We start from the raw sequence: 14344 nt of genomic DNA on the forward strand, positions 1-14344 counted from the left end.
TTTTTTATATTTTAATTAAAACATTATTCCCTTTATGTGGGAAGGTTTTAAAGGTATTCAGGTTTTCCACAAATCTGGCAAAACCTGAACCGCGCACACAAATAATGGTGAAAATAAACAATTTCCCAAACATTATACATACTAAACCATGAATACAGTAAATATAAATAAATAAATAACTATTTTTATGTTAAAAAAGTTACATGTTTTTCTAAAGTTTACATATATGGTCTAAAGTTTACATATCTGTCTTTATACATTACAGTACATACACATTCATACATACAGCCCACAGTTGTAATGTAATACCGTCATGGGAGCATGATGGTGTTACATGAGAACATGGATGCAACTATCCTAATCAAGCTTAACAGCATGATCAGAAGAAGAAAACATATCTTACTTGAAATCTATGGCATGACTTCCTTTCTGGCGCAGCAGGGATAATTAGTCTGTGGTTTGGGTCAGCTCGATAATTCCTGAAAATAATTTTCTGTTATCCCACTCTATTACTTACAGACTATTTTTAGGGTTTTCCTTCATGAATTTAAGGGACAAGTTGTATGCTTTTCAAAATTAGATTATTAATGTGAGCAGTGCTAGACATTTATTTAAGCATTTTTCTTATAATGACTCTAATAGCATGTGCATGTTCTCATTGTCTCTCTTCAGTGAGCAGCATCATCTTCCATTATTCATCCTCTTTACCCCCACGCTTCCGTCACTCTCACTCCTTTCCTTCTCTCTTCTCACTGTTACACGGCTCATCATGAGTTACATTTCCAATTAATCTCAACATTATTCAGTCTGAAGCACCGCAAATCTTATCGCAATTGCCGTCTGCACAGTAACTGAAGATGTGTTTGAGATATGCATGGGAAGTAATGAAAGCAAACCGTGTTCCATTAGTAGGCTGCAAACTTATCTGAGTTGATGACACTGGCAGAGGATCAAATCGTTATGACAGTTTGCTCAGCTAGTGGCAGCGTCTTATGGATTGAATTAAAGATACAGCAAAGTAATTCTTTATGTCCATGCTCACAAATCTGCTATCATTATTAATTGATTCTTGAACAGGAGTATTAAAGCAATAGTTCACCCAAAATTTAAAATTTGCTGAAAATTACTCACCCTCAGGCCATCCAAGATATAGATGAGTTTGTTTCTTAATCAGATTTGGAGAAATGGATCCTCTGCAGTGAATGGGTACCGTCAGAATGAGAGTTCGAACAGATGATAAAAATATCACAGTAATCCATAAGTAATCCACAAGTAATCCACATGACTCCAGTTCATCAATTAACATCTTGCGAAGTGAAAAGCTGCGTGTTTGTAAGAAACAAATCCATCATTAAGGCATTTTAGCTTTAAACCGTTGCTTCTGATATGACTCCATAATCCATAATAATGCTTCCTCCAGTGAAAAAATCCACCCCCTGTTGTCCTCTTGCATCAAAATCCACCAACATTTGTTAAGAACTGTTTTCACTTGTGAAAGCAGGGGCGTAAATTTCATCTGACAGTAGGGGGGGACAATAAACGTAAAATTTCTCAAGAGCAATTTTTGAAGGGGACACAAATAATAAGGCCAAAATTGTACTTGTAAGGATAGATATGTGTACATAGCATGGAGACCGTGTTTAAATATGAGTTCATGGTTCACCACGCGGTCATATTATAATTATTATTTTGCGTCATCCATAGTATTTTAGGTTTCGTCTGAAACCTAGAATGTCTCTTTCGCATTAATTCAACCGCATTAAACCCACTGATCTGCCACTTAACATCATATTGAACGAAACCCAACATGTAGGTCTACAATATTATAATATCAGTTCACACACAGGCTTATCGCCATGTTAGTTGTAGTGGGTGACAAGCTACGTATTAAGCTTGTTAACCTTATAATCGCTCATAGAAAATACATAGGATATCATAATTTTTTTTTTGTCATGATTAATTTATTAATGATCCAGCATCATCTGTGTTAAAGAGAAAGAATCATTTCACCCGATGTTTAAAGAGAATAAAATAGCCTTGACAGCCTACTTACACATAACTAACTTGCTCTCTCTCACCGGACTCGTGTGTGCATCGGTAAAGAAGGAAAGCAGGCAGTGGACCAAACCACTGTGAGGAAAGTGAGGGGGGGAATCAAAACATTTCTGAACTTAAAACGATTTTTTGCATTTATTTTGTTTTACTAATCACACAGTTATTTTAAGTATATGTCCATTATATTATTTTCAATACACAGAGTCGCTTGTAATGATATTTTTAGGGGGGACAAGCCTCAGACAAGCCCCCCGTCCCCCCCGGGATTTACGCCTATGTGTGAAAGGTGCACATTTATCTTATTATTCAGACAAAATGACTTTTTCATGAGAAATTAAGCATTAGCGTTAGTTCTGGCAGGTCACGTGAGTCAAGCTTGCATCAGCTGACTCTCAGCTGATCACATCTACCTATAGGAATACGACACCTATCACGGCATCCCTACATAAGTGCTATTCAGTATTATTCAGCAGCTTTTGCTTGCTCGGGAGCAATTACCCTCCTCCATCCCCAACTCCTCCTTTCGCCACAGTCAGGACTTGGCTTCTGATATTCCTGTTGAATCAAACTCCCTAATCTTGAGTTATGTGTTACATTAAATGCAATTAAGTACATTAATGATCTTCTTGGTTGTGTTCTGTTAACCCTTGGGGGTTATTATTGCTGCTCTCCCTTCTCATTCATGACAGGCTGCATGGATGCGCAGGGAGTTTTTGCCCAGAACAGAACCATACCGCCAAACCAAACTGTATGCTAAGTGTCTATCTATTGACGATAGTGGTCTTGACAGAAATACATTATCATTATCATAGATAGAGGATTTGCATTTTAGTCAGACACTTTGAAGTTAAAAATGTCTTAATGATGGATTGGACAAACACATCTTTTTACTTCACAAGATATTAATTGGTGGTCTGGAGTATATTACTTGTGGATTATTGTGATGTTTTTATCAGCTGTTTGGACTCCCATTCTGACGGCACTCATTCACTGCAGAGGAACCACTGGTGAGCAAGTGATGCGAAATCTGATGAAGAAACAAACTAATTTACATCTTGGATGGCTTCAGGGTAAATATATTTTTAGCAAATATTCATTTTTGGATTAACTATTCCTGTGTAATCATTCACTCTTTTAGTGCTTGACAAATCTTATTTATTGTATTTTATGGCCAGACAAAACTCTGAATTCTGAAACGCATCCAGGTTCCAGGAAACTGAAGAGGGAAAGATGAGGGGAATCATCACTGGTCCGCAGGGATTGTGAGCTTTCAAAGTTAGATTTGTGTTAAAGACTGCCAGACACAGTCATTTTAGCATGAACACTGTCTGACAGTTAACGAGGCTTTCTTTTTATAACCACCATTTTTAGCATGTCTTCACAGGATGTTTTTTTTTAATTTTTTTTTTATATTAGCTACTTTAGCAGGTGTAAATAGAGTGCATTTATAAATGTAAGAATTGAACCTGATATATGGGGAGAAAAAGTTATAGTGCTGCGCCTATAAACCATGTCAGAACTTCGATCTGAGATCTGTAAATATTTACACTTTTTAACATGGACAAATCAGTCTAAAATCTCATTAAATATAAGCTGAATTGTTAATTGAATTTCCAGACTCCAGTATGGTCCACCTCCATCTGCATTACAAAAGATTCTGCTTCCTGTTGTAAGTGCAATTTGCAATTTGAATAACCTGTTTACATTTTAGTTCCTGCTTACACAACCAAAACCTGCAGCCTTCTGAAGGGTACCAATGAAACCAAACGGACACTGGATAATCAGCCCATATTCAGCATCTAAAATGACTCATAAGCACATGTAGGAACTGTCGCCCTCTTGTGGTATTCCGGAGAACACGTTCATAAATGCACTGAACGTGAATGAAACATGCTGGGAACTGAAGGCACCACAGTAAATTGTAATTACGTTACTAATACTAAAACTAACATTAACACATTATAAACACCCTTCATCCAAACCACCCTTAATTAATCATAATCATAGAAGATCATGATTAATTAGGCCTACATGGTAAAGGCCAAAGAATGCAGCTCACCTTTATTAGAAAAACGGTTACATGAATAATTAAACAATTATTTTTAATAATATTGTTAAACTATGATATATAATACAACAACAACAACAATAATAATACAATTCCTTGTAAAATTACAAAATAATTTTCATTTAGGTATAATTAAAAATATATAAAATGAATATTGTTCCTCCCCGTGAATTCCCGAATCCGTCTCCGTGCTTTCCGTGTTTCCATTCACATCTCTATTCGCGTCTCTGCTCTCCAGCGCTCAGTGTGGGTCTGTGAAGGCTGATGATTGGTTGATGGGAGATGAGAGTCTGGAGACTCACGCTTCATACCCGCGTTCGTGTGTTTACACTCAGTACTCCAGACACAGAAGAGCGGCAGCGTCAGGACTATGGCGCTCCACAGATAACAGCGGAGACCTCACAATTATGGCATTATATTTGATGCTCACGGACAACTTTTTCTACTCGTCCCAACAGGAATAAAGCTGTCAAGTACTTTTGTTTTCGATTTGTTCGCGGAAAAGTCAGTTGTTTTCAAACAGTAGCGTTACCAGAGAAAACGCGTTCGCTGCTTCAGTGGAGTTGTGAATGAAATGAACTTCACGCAGGTTGTTGGCTATTTTGTGTCTCACTACGGAGGGAGACTGCAATGTGCCTGACTGAACATTTTCTGTAACTGTGATTCAAAATTTGTCGCTTCGTGTTTTGTGGTTTTATTATAAACCACGGTGCGTTCTTTTGTAAGTTTGTGAAGTTTAAGGAGGAACCCGCCTCCACGTTTCACACTATCTTTGAAGTATCCTTCTCAGAGGATTCAGCGAGACTTCAGCCGACTGGACCGAGAGCACCTGGGGGGCGTTTGGCAGTAGCGTGACCGGGTGAAGATGCTCTCAGCGTGGATACACCGCGACCAGTCTCCCGCTTCCCTGCTCGGTTTAGTTCTACTCTGCGCAACCTTTGTGATCCACGCAGGTACGAGCCATTTTATTAACAACATATTAATATGAATAGTGTACGTAATAATAATACAACACTTCCTTATACTTTCGGTCTGACACATACGGGAGAGCAGGAGTGGATTTTAATCACGCGCACGCACGTATACACACCCAAAACACAGATAAGTTGAGTGATAATGAGGTCGTCGAGCAGGATTTGTGTTTCTCAACATTTGTCGACTATCAAGACTATCAAGTGATGCCTTTTGATTTATATATATATATATATATATATATATATATATATATATATATATATATATATATATATATATATATATATATATACACACACACACATCAGCAGATGATTTACTGGTCGTTTATAAAGAAAGCTACATTTTCTGGCCTACTTCTTAAAATTGCATAGAAGCTCCTGCAACCTTATACAAGAGACAGAAGCATTAATAGAGGGATTATGGGGAATTTTTTTATTGAATAATGTATTTGTTGATCCACTTTACTTAATGTCTCCATGCATTATCACTGAAATATAACAGGTGGCACTGTTCATTTCAAATATTAAACCCTGTATAAAACTCCTATCTATCTATCTATCTATCTATCTATCTATCTATCTATCTAGGCAGTGTGGTAGATAACTAAGAACCATATGAAGGGATGTGACTGCTGCATGTGCACTCATCTCTCTTTCGCTCTGCCTTCAGAGAGGAATATTCTGTTGATCTCCCCTCTTTCTGCTTGCCATGCTGAGCTTCCAAGCAGCGGATAAAAAGCAGAACCCCTGGTGTTCTTGGAGTAATTAAGGTTTAGCTCAATGCCTTCCTGGCTCCTGAAAGACAGAAAAAAATAAACCTCGTAAAAAAGGAAACAACATCTGAGGGAAAGCAGAGATAGTGAGTTCTGAATTAAAGTGTGCTGCTTTAAAATCTCTTCCTCTCTGTTATTTTACTTTTCTGATTGATGTAGTTTAGGGTTACATTTAGCACATGCTCTTGATTAAGTGGTGGTGGAAGTTCCACTGAAGGTGTTTTTAAAGCTTAATTTTGTGGAGTGATGAATTTTGCTGAAAGTAGCTTAATTTTGTTTTCATTTGTAATCGGTAATGTGGTCTGCAAGTTCATACCGTTTAAGTACTTTTTACAGAAGAATTTGGAAGAAACAGTGTTGAGTTGGCAGCAATGATTATATAGCAATTCCTCTGAAAATGACCTAATAAAAATAACCAAACCATTCACTGATTTATTTGACAAGTTCTGGATATTATTTACCATACAAAGGAGAAATATTCATGAGTAGATCATGTTGTGATGTGTTATTGTTTCTGTATGAAGTCTAGCCTACCTTCTGTCTGACCTTAGAAGTGACGGGAAGCAATGAAGCGTCAAAGAAATCTCTCTCCCTCTCTGCGCTCTGGCCACATATGTAATCAGATTGACATAGAAGTGCACATTCAAAGGGTTTAGATGATTGGTTTTCCAATGGGAAAGAGAAATCGGAAAGAAAAAGGACAGGTTGATTTAACTTCAGATTTGGAGACGGATGTGAACTGCAGTTTAAGTGTCCTTGCCCTTGATCTACCAGCAGCGGAGACCATTGTAGAAAACATGCTTATTTCGACCTCAAGTTTTTGATATAGACAAGATCGGGGCTAGTTGTCACACAGGGAAGTTGTCTAAAAATTGTTTTAACTGAAAAGGTGAGAACTGTGTATTGAGGATATGTATAGAAACAAGTGGTTTTAAATGTTATAAATCAATAAAACATATTTTCACAGTATTCATCATGTTTCTAGATTTTTGCTGTTTCATGAATTTATTTGTTTTATAATTGATTTCCTGTTAAAAATTTGCTGAACAGCCTGTAATAGATTGTGACAACTTAGCCCATCATACTTTAGTGAGACAACATGCCATGTTATTGGATTTGTGTTTAGCAAACAATTTTTTTCCTCTGGGCAAAAGCAGTAAAAATATTCAGTTGCTTTTTTGTAGTCAAGAAATAACTAGATAAACCCACTCGAAGAATTATTCACTGTAGTGTAAAAGAAAAAGTGACAACTTGCCCCGATCTCACCTATACAGTATGTGAGAAACTCCTTCTGCATACATGAACCGTCTAGATTTTACAGACAGAAGTACTCCAAGCCTGTCTCTCATTGAGACGGAGATACCAGCGCATATTTCATATCATCCATAAAACATCAGAGTCAAGATGGATAACGTTTATCTTCTCTCTCATTCTGTCCATTCCTGTATTCTTCCTCTCCCCCTCCTGTCTGTCTGTATTGTGGATGTGCTGAGCTCAGATTTCCTGTATGGTACAGCTCTCTCAGTGTTGACATACACATTAATTACCCAGACTGCCAGGAACCCACTTCTGGCTCCTTTGCCCCATCAGCTTTTCTCCTCCCTGTTTGTGTGTGTTTGTGTGAGTGTATGCATGTGTGTTTGTTTGGCAGAACGTCCCTGTATACATGCTTGAGCTGGATCGAGACGGCAGACGCGTGCTGTTGTATATGCAATGGAGTCGCACTGTCTGGATTTGTGCGCACGGGTGCATGTTTTGGGAGTTGGAGAAGATAACACACACGAGACTGCTCTGAATTAGACCTGAACTCTCGAGTCATATTGTTTAGACACTTTCAAGAGGATTAAGTTCAGGCCTTGTGACCAGCGCTGCTGGTGGAAAAGTGGGCGGGTGTAGGTCAAGCTGAAGTGCCTAAGGTCAAGATGGAGTAGGGAGGTGTCCTCTTGCTTGCCCATCATGTTCAGAGAGCATAACATGTCGGATCCTCCCAGTCAAGGCTGCCGGAATTCTCCGCCGGTAGTCCAGGGCGTGGGGGGATAATTGGTTATCTCTGAGAATAGGTCAACTGTGGTTGAGTTTGCTTGCTGTGAATGGTAAGATTCACATTGTGAAATTCAGTTATGAATGCAAAATCTACAAAAGGCAAAGAGAAGAAAACTTAGGTAGGAAGAGAACCAGTAAGGCTTGTAATTAGGTCTAGAGGAAGGGAAATGCGAAGGAAGGAATGCATGGATCGGTGAGAGGTCTGGCAGAGATCTGAACCACCAGTCTTGTGGTGTGCATTAGCTTTATGGCTGCTGTGGGAGGCAGAGAGAGGGGTGAGGAGATCGCTGGTTTTCCACTCACCCCCATACTGTATTATTTATCACTGTAAAGTGGCCCTCTTTAATATTTTAAATCAGTTTATGGTTGTGTGTGTGATCTGTTTATGATGCAATGGATTTCTGAAGTGGTGTTGGACATGTGTCGTCTGTGCAGGTAGGTGTGAGAGTGGTGGTACAGAAACTTGAGGGTTGTTAGTAGCACTTCATTATCGCCTGACTGAATTACATGCTGAATTGTCAGATTATTTATTTTTATTTTTTTAAACATTTATATAAGTCGGTATTTGATATACTAACTTTTATTCAGCAAGGGTGCATTACATTTATCAGAAGTGACAGTAAATGTTACAAAACCTATTAAGCAACAGAACTGTTTTCACATACATATATATATATATATATATATATATATATATATATGTATGTGTACATATACAATATGCATATAAGTGTATATTGGCTTATATGTAATTGTGCATTTTCATATCTACCTATTTTTTACATTTTGATAAACTTTGCCATTCTTACTTGAAGTTAATCTTTAAAAACACAGATAATGTAATCTTTATTTGTTTTTCCAAACGTATTTTGATTATTTACTCCTAGGGATATAGAGAGAGTGAGTGTATTTTGTCGTTTATCTACCTTAACATAAAAATAGTTATTTTTTTAATGTGGATATATATGTGTGTGTGTGTGTGTGTGTGTGAAGCATGGAGTGCAGCTGTATTCATACTTAAAGGTGCAGTAGGAGATCTCGGAAAATGCTAACTTTAGCCTGATAGCACTGAAAGCGAACGTCCCACCCTCCCTGCAATCGCTGTCCAAAGCCACGCCCCCTGAACGCACATATACTCAAAACGCAGAATACCAGAGACAACATTAAATTACTACAATAGGCTACATCAACGGTTCCCAATTACAGTCCTCGCACCCTCCCCGCTCTGCACATTTCATATGTATATCTTATCAAGTCCGATGGTTGTTCTGTTCGACTGTAATAAGTGCCCTGCGAAGTGGACATCACCAGATATTCCGCCATGATTCCAGTTCAAAGCGTATGTTCCATACAAAGGGCATTAAAGTGTGCGAGACGTGAATTTAAATTGTATTTATTTACATAGGTATATTATGTCACACTTCACACTTCTCTAGTAAGTTTCATCTGTGCGAAGACGCTGCGCAATGCAAATCCGTGAATGAATGTTCCGAAGTGAAATAAACTTAGGGAGGAGGGAGCCATGAACACTCTATAGGGAGCATGTCAATCGGAACACAGTTCATGCACGGAGCTCACTTCTAACGAGCTGGTTATCTGAATCAGGTGTGTTAACTAAGTGAGACTTGCAAAATATGCAGAGCGGGGGGCGTGAGGACTGGAATTGGGAACTGCTGGGCAACATCATGTGTCATTCACCGGTGAGAAAACTTTACAGCACAGTTAGTAAAAGTACTACAATATCAGGAAGGAAGATCAGGTTGTTGATGTTTGCCTGCCATTCTCGCTCTGTCTGCAATGTGCGTGAATGCGCTGATGACGTATCCTGTCTGCACGAACTGGGTGCGCAGAGGTATGCAAATACATACGTTGACAGGCAGGTAGGAAAGCCAATTAAAAAGGTCGGACCGAGCGTTTTGAATGGACGAACGTTCCTTGGTCCTACACCTTCCACAGAATATATAAATACAGATAAATACATTTAGACCACTTAACTTAATGATTGCTATCAGGATGTGAAGAGACGTTCAACCAGAATAACAAAAAACGTTTCTGAAGACAATCACCTATGGCACCTTTAAGAGTAAAAAGCAGAGATAAAGGAAAAGCCTGAGAAATATATCTTCGAGAGATGTATTGAGATAGATGGAGCCCAGGGATTGCCTTTTAAATAGACTTTATTAAAAAAATAGAGTGAGAGTAGAAAGTCAGGAGTCAGAAGCATTGGCATTCAAGCATCATTAAGTCCCTGGCACAGTCTGAAAGAAGAAGACAGCGACAGGGCGAGAGAAGGAGGGAGAGTGAGGGACAGCGACAGAGAGGAGCAAGTGATGAGCAGATCGTTGAGTGGAGATGTTTTTATTAAGGTTCTTATCGATGCCTAGAGCTCTCTGTATTAATGGTGGACATTTTTAATGCTTTGCCAATACTGTGCATGTACACTATCATAAATCTGGAACAAACAGGAAAGAGAGTGTGTGGGAGCGGAAGGAAGAGGACACTAGGTTAAAAAGATTTATTACACGGCTCTCTGTAATACTTGCTTCTGATTGGTCCATTGCTATATTCAGCGGTTTTGTATTTATGTATAATGATGATTAAATTATTCATTTCACTGTTGCTCATGCAACATAGCATCCTACTTTCTTGTCTGCCATTTCACTCTGCTGTCGTTGTCTTTTAATGCCTGAATAGCTGACTATAGTAAAAATGACTTTGGTAAACTTTTAGCATGTATATGATGGGCATAAATTTTCTGCTAGATACTAAGCTCAGAAGAAAACAGAAAGATGTAAAAAAAAAAATGCTGCTTATAAAAAAACACAAATAGCTGAATAAGAGAGAATTTAAAAGTGAGAAGGAAGTTGTTTTGGCTAACTAGTCCATATAAAAATGTATTGCAGATTAATAATAATAAATGCAATTGAATTTTCTTGTAGTGTTCATCTTGCTGCTAGGCTGATTGTTTTTTTCTTACTTTATAATGGACTAGATGCTTTATTCTCATTTAAGTTAATATTTAATTTCAGCTCAAATCAATATTTAATATGGGTGTATTTGTTTATTCATTTATTTGGTAAGTAGTCTTGCAATTAAGCATAAAATAACTATGGTTTTATTATAGTAAAAGAGTACCAACTTTTTTTTTTTTTTTTGACAGATTGATTGCCACACTTTTACTTCACATAGTGTAGCTTTGTGTAGTTACTATGGTTTAACTACAATAGCCTTGGTATTTTTGGTTTTATTTGTAGTAAAACCATGGTTAAATTTCGTAAGGGCTGTCAAACGTTTTCAGCTTCACGTCAGAGTCCTAACATCCTGTCTGGGTTTATTTTGCAGTAACAAACTGCTGATGTTGCAAAGTAGTTGTTGGACTTGCAGTAGTAGCAGAAAGATTGACTTCAAGGATACATGAACAAGAAGAACAGAGAATCTGTTCAGAGTGTTGAGGGGGAACATTGTGTGTAAAGCGATGGGTGGATGATGGGAAAGCAAAGAAAGAGACTTTAATGAAGTCAAAGCGAGGCGTGGATAGTTGAATGAGAATACAAGAGAGAGAGACTCTTCACCCCACCCGGGTTTACGGCAGCTGGGTGGTGGTGGTGGGTCGGAGGGGCGGAGAGTGACAGGGTCCGTAGAAGAATGACTCGGTGGGGTGGCTTTGTACCGGGGTTGAATAGAGAACTGAATGGGGCTCTTTTCTGCCACCGTGTGTGGGGTGTTTGTGGGGTGAAGGGCGATGGGGAGGAGGGGTCAGCGTACTCGCAACTCCTTTAGGCAGCGAGAGAGTGACTGACAGTGTATGTTTGCGTTTCCTGTCTCGGGTTTCCATTCATAGTCACACTTCTTATTCAGTCCTCACGAACAATGAGCCGACATGTTTGAGTTGAAATTCGTAGGGCTTTACTGTACATATGACCAAGCCTTTCATCTTTTCTTCTTGTTAACGCCAGCTTATTGACTCCAAGCTTTACACTTCCCTTCTAGGAAACGCCTGAATATTTCACAGTGAGCCAAACCTGCAGCCGAGGCTCATGCCAAGCCAACAGTGTCTTTGGCGGACAGCCTTTCCCCAGGCTGCTGTGTCTGGCAAGGTACAGCAATTGCTGCATACAGTAGCATCCATTCCAAACCCAACTGCATGACAGACATCTAGGAGCATCAGTTGCTCACTCTCAGGGTTCGCTTTGAGTTGTGCTGGCTAGAGGAACGATACTCCTCGTTTTGATTGATAGATGGATGTGACTTGTAAAGTTGGTCTTTTTTGCTCTCTAAGCCTCCTTTCTGAGTCAGACTGGCAAACCGACGGCTTGCATCAGGATCTTGAAAGTAATATGTGAAAGTTAAAAGAGTTATAAAAATCAGGAGTGAAGAGCCTTCAGCTCAGACCCCCTGATGGTGCTGGTGGGGGTTTGGGTAGCATGTCAGATTCCTTTCGGCAGGGGTCTGGAAGCGGTGGTGCCAGGGCCACGTGAATAGGTCTCCTGCGGTCCACCTGCCTTTGTGCTTCCTGCCTTGAAAGAGAGACTTTCTGAGGCCATGGAGATTTCCCTCATCTTCTTAGCCTTCAAAGGAAGTTCAACCCGGTCCATGCCTGAAGATTAGACCACAGCCAATCTGTGGTTTATGCCCAAGTGTGACGGTATAGTTTTGTTTCTGTACCTCATACAGAGACGAAAATATAGCATCTCTTTCCAATATTTTATTGTTTTTGTTGTCAAACACCTTTCTCTTGTTCTTTTTTGTAGTTCATTCATCTCCTATCCACTCCCTTATGTGCTCCCATTCTTTCTGGCTCCTTCATTTTGATGGGGGTTTGTTGTGTTCCTTTTTCGAAAGGCAGTGTGGAGAATCCTATCTCTCTTAGTTTAACGCCTATTAAGAATCCCATCTGCCCCAGGGGTAGAGGAATATGGGGAGCTGAGGGTCTCTTGGGGGGGTTTATTAGGGTTCTGCCATGGTTTGCATGCTACTGAGGGCCTCTTGGGAGGGATGTGGCTTGTCTTACCCGAGAACACACACATGCTTGCTCACCGGCTGGTTTTCAATGTCGAAGTGCTGGAACGAAACGTCCCCTGTGTGTGTGGCATGCTGGTAAAGGCAGTCTGATGGTGTGTGACCAAAGAGTAATGTCCTCTTGTGGCGTCGCTGTAGTTTTCTTTGTGCCAGATGTAGAAGGCCACACACAATGTGCTTTTGTAATAGAGCAACCCTGACTCTGCCTGACTGGGAAATGAGAATGTTTGAGAGTGTATGACACTCAAGAGAAGTGTATAAATGTTAATAAATATATTCAGTCTAGAGGCTCACAGTGAAAGCAATGCAGTAAATGTTTTATGCACTGGAGCGGTTGCGTAGAATTTGACCTTTACACATGAACCCAATGAAAGGCACTCTTTACACATCTAAAGCAGGTCATGTCTAGTCCAGGAGGCCCGGTTCCACAGTCAACGCCCTTGGGATGAGTGTCGTGGATTTTGGCTGCACCCTGACTGCTGGGCTTGTTCTGGAAAAAGCAAAATAGTGATGCTTGATCCCTACGGAGTATGTGTTGTTGCCGCTTCCACACCCTCTGGCATGACTCCCAGACTCTGGTGCTGCGTTCCCATCGACAAGGTTCTGGTTCTGGACCCAGTATCCAATTTGGAGCCGTTTAATGTGTTTCAAATGCGGAAAAGGATGAATCGGAATAAGTTGGTTCTGTGATTCCCTGTGAAACCTGCTTTTGGGTTGGGGTACTTTCAGTTGTACACCAAGTACAGTTTTACTTGTAAAAGTTAAAGTGACTACTCCTGGAAGCTGTTTGCACTAGAAACACCTGATACAGAGATGCAAGTTTATTTTACAGACATCATATACAAAGGCTCCAGAATCTTTTTGTTGATCTATTCCATTAAAAAAAGCTTCTGATTGCATAAAGACAGTGAGACTGGGTAAATTTATTGATTTTTTTTTTTTCAAATAATCACAGCCTTCATTGGAATAGTCCCAGTATGAGGCCTGTATTGAATGTGATGCAGTAAAACTACAGTATACCGGCAACATAACAGTGAAAAACAGCTTTTTTTGAGTTGTTCTAATGGGCTGCAGGCAAAAACAAACACAACTGAAAATTACTTGTACAAACCAGTTCTTTTTAGTGAATCAAAAACACACATCACAACCAGCCTAATTCCTGAAATGAATGACTCTTACAATACGTTTATTTTAATGAATAGTTAAAAAAGACAAATTACTGATTTGAATGAGTCTGAAACACAAATGAGTACTATAACTGAAATATATCCAAATGAATCTCCAAATTACTTTAGATGTTCAAATATGTTCTCAAATCTCGAAAAAACTTGTAAACAGAGTCAGCAATGTGCTTTGTTTATTAGTAAGCAGGTTAAGTAGTAGCATAGCAAGTTCAGACACAAGAATGG

At 39.3% G+C, this 14344-nt stretch overlaps 1 protein-coding gene and 1 long non-coding RNA gene across 2 annotated transcripts in view; both read left to right on the plus strand.

Moving 5' to 3' along the window:
• Positions 1 to 1608: 1608 nt before the first annotated feature.
• On the plus strand, positions 1609 to 3282 carry LOC131552777 (uncharacterized). The gene is made up of 3 exons (XR_009274054.1): positions 1609 to 1809; positions 3012 to 3125; positions 3231 to 3282. It is a non-coding gene; the product is annotated as an uncharacterized LOC131552777 (long non-coding RNA).
• A 1068-nt stretch (positions 3283 to 4350) lies between these two features.
• The window catches only part of unc5b (unc-5 netrin receptor B), a 58930-nt gene continuing 48936 nt past the window's right edge, over positions 4351 to 14344 (plus strand). The window contains exon 1 of the mRNA XM_058796318.1: positions 4351 to 5076. Within this exon, the coding sequence (XP_058652301.1) occupies positions 4989 to 5076 (88 nt within the window). The 5' untranslated portion in view covers positions 4351 to 4988. The remainder of the gene's footprint in view (positions 5077 to 14344) is intronic.

The sequence above is a fragment of the Onychostoma macrolepis genome, chromosome 13, assembly GCF_012432095.1.
Source record: "Onychostoma macrolepis isolate SWU-2019 chromosome 13, ASM1243209v1, whole genome shotgun sequence".
NCBI classification, from domain to species: Eukaryota; Metazoa; Chordata; class Actinopteri; order Cypriniformes; family Cyprinidae; genus Onychostoma; species Onychostoma macrolepis.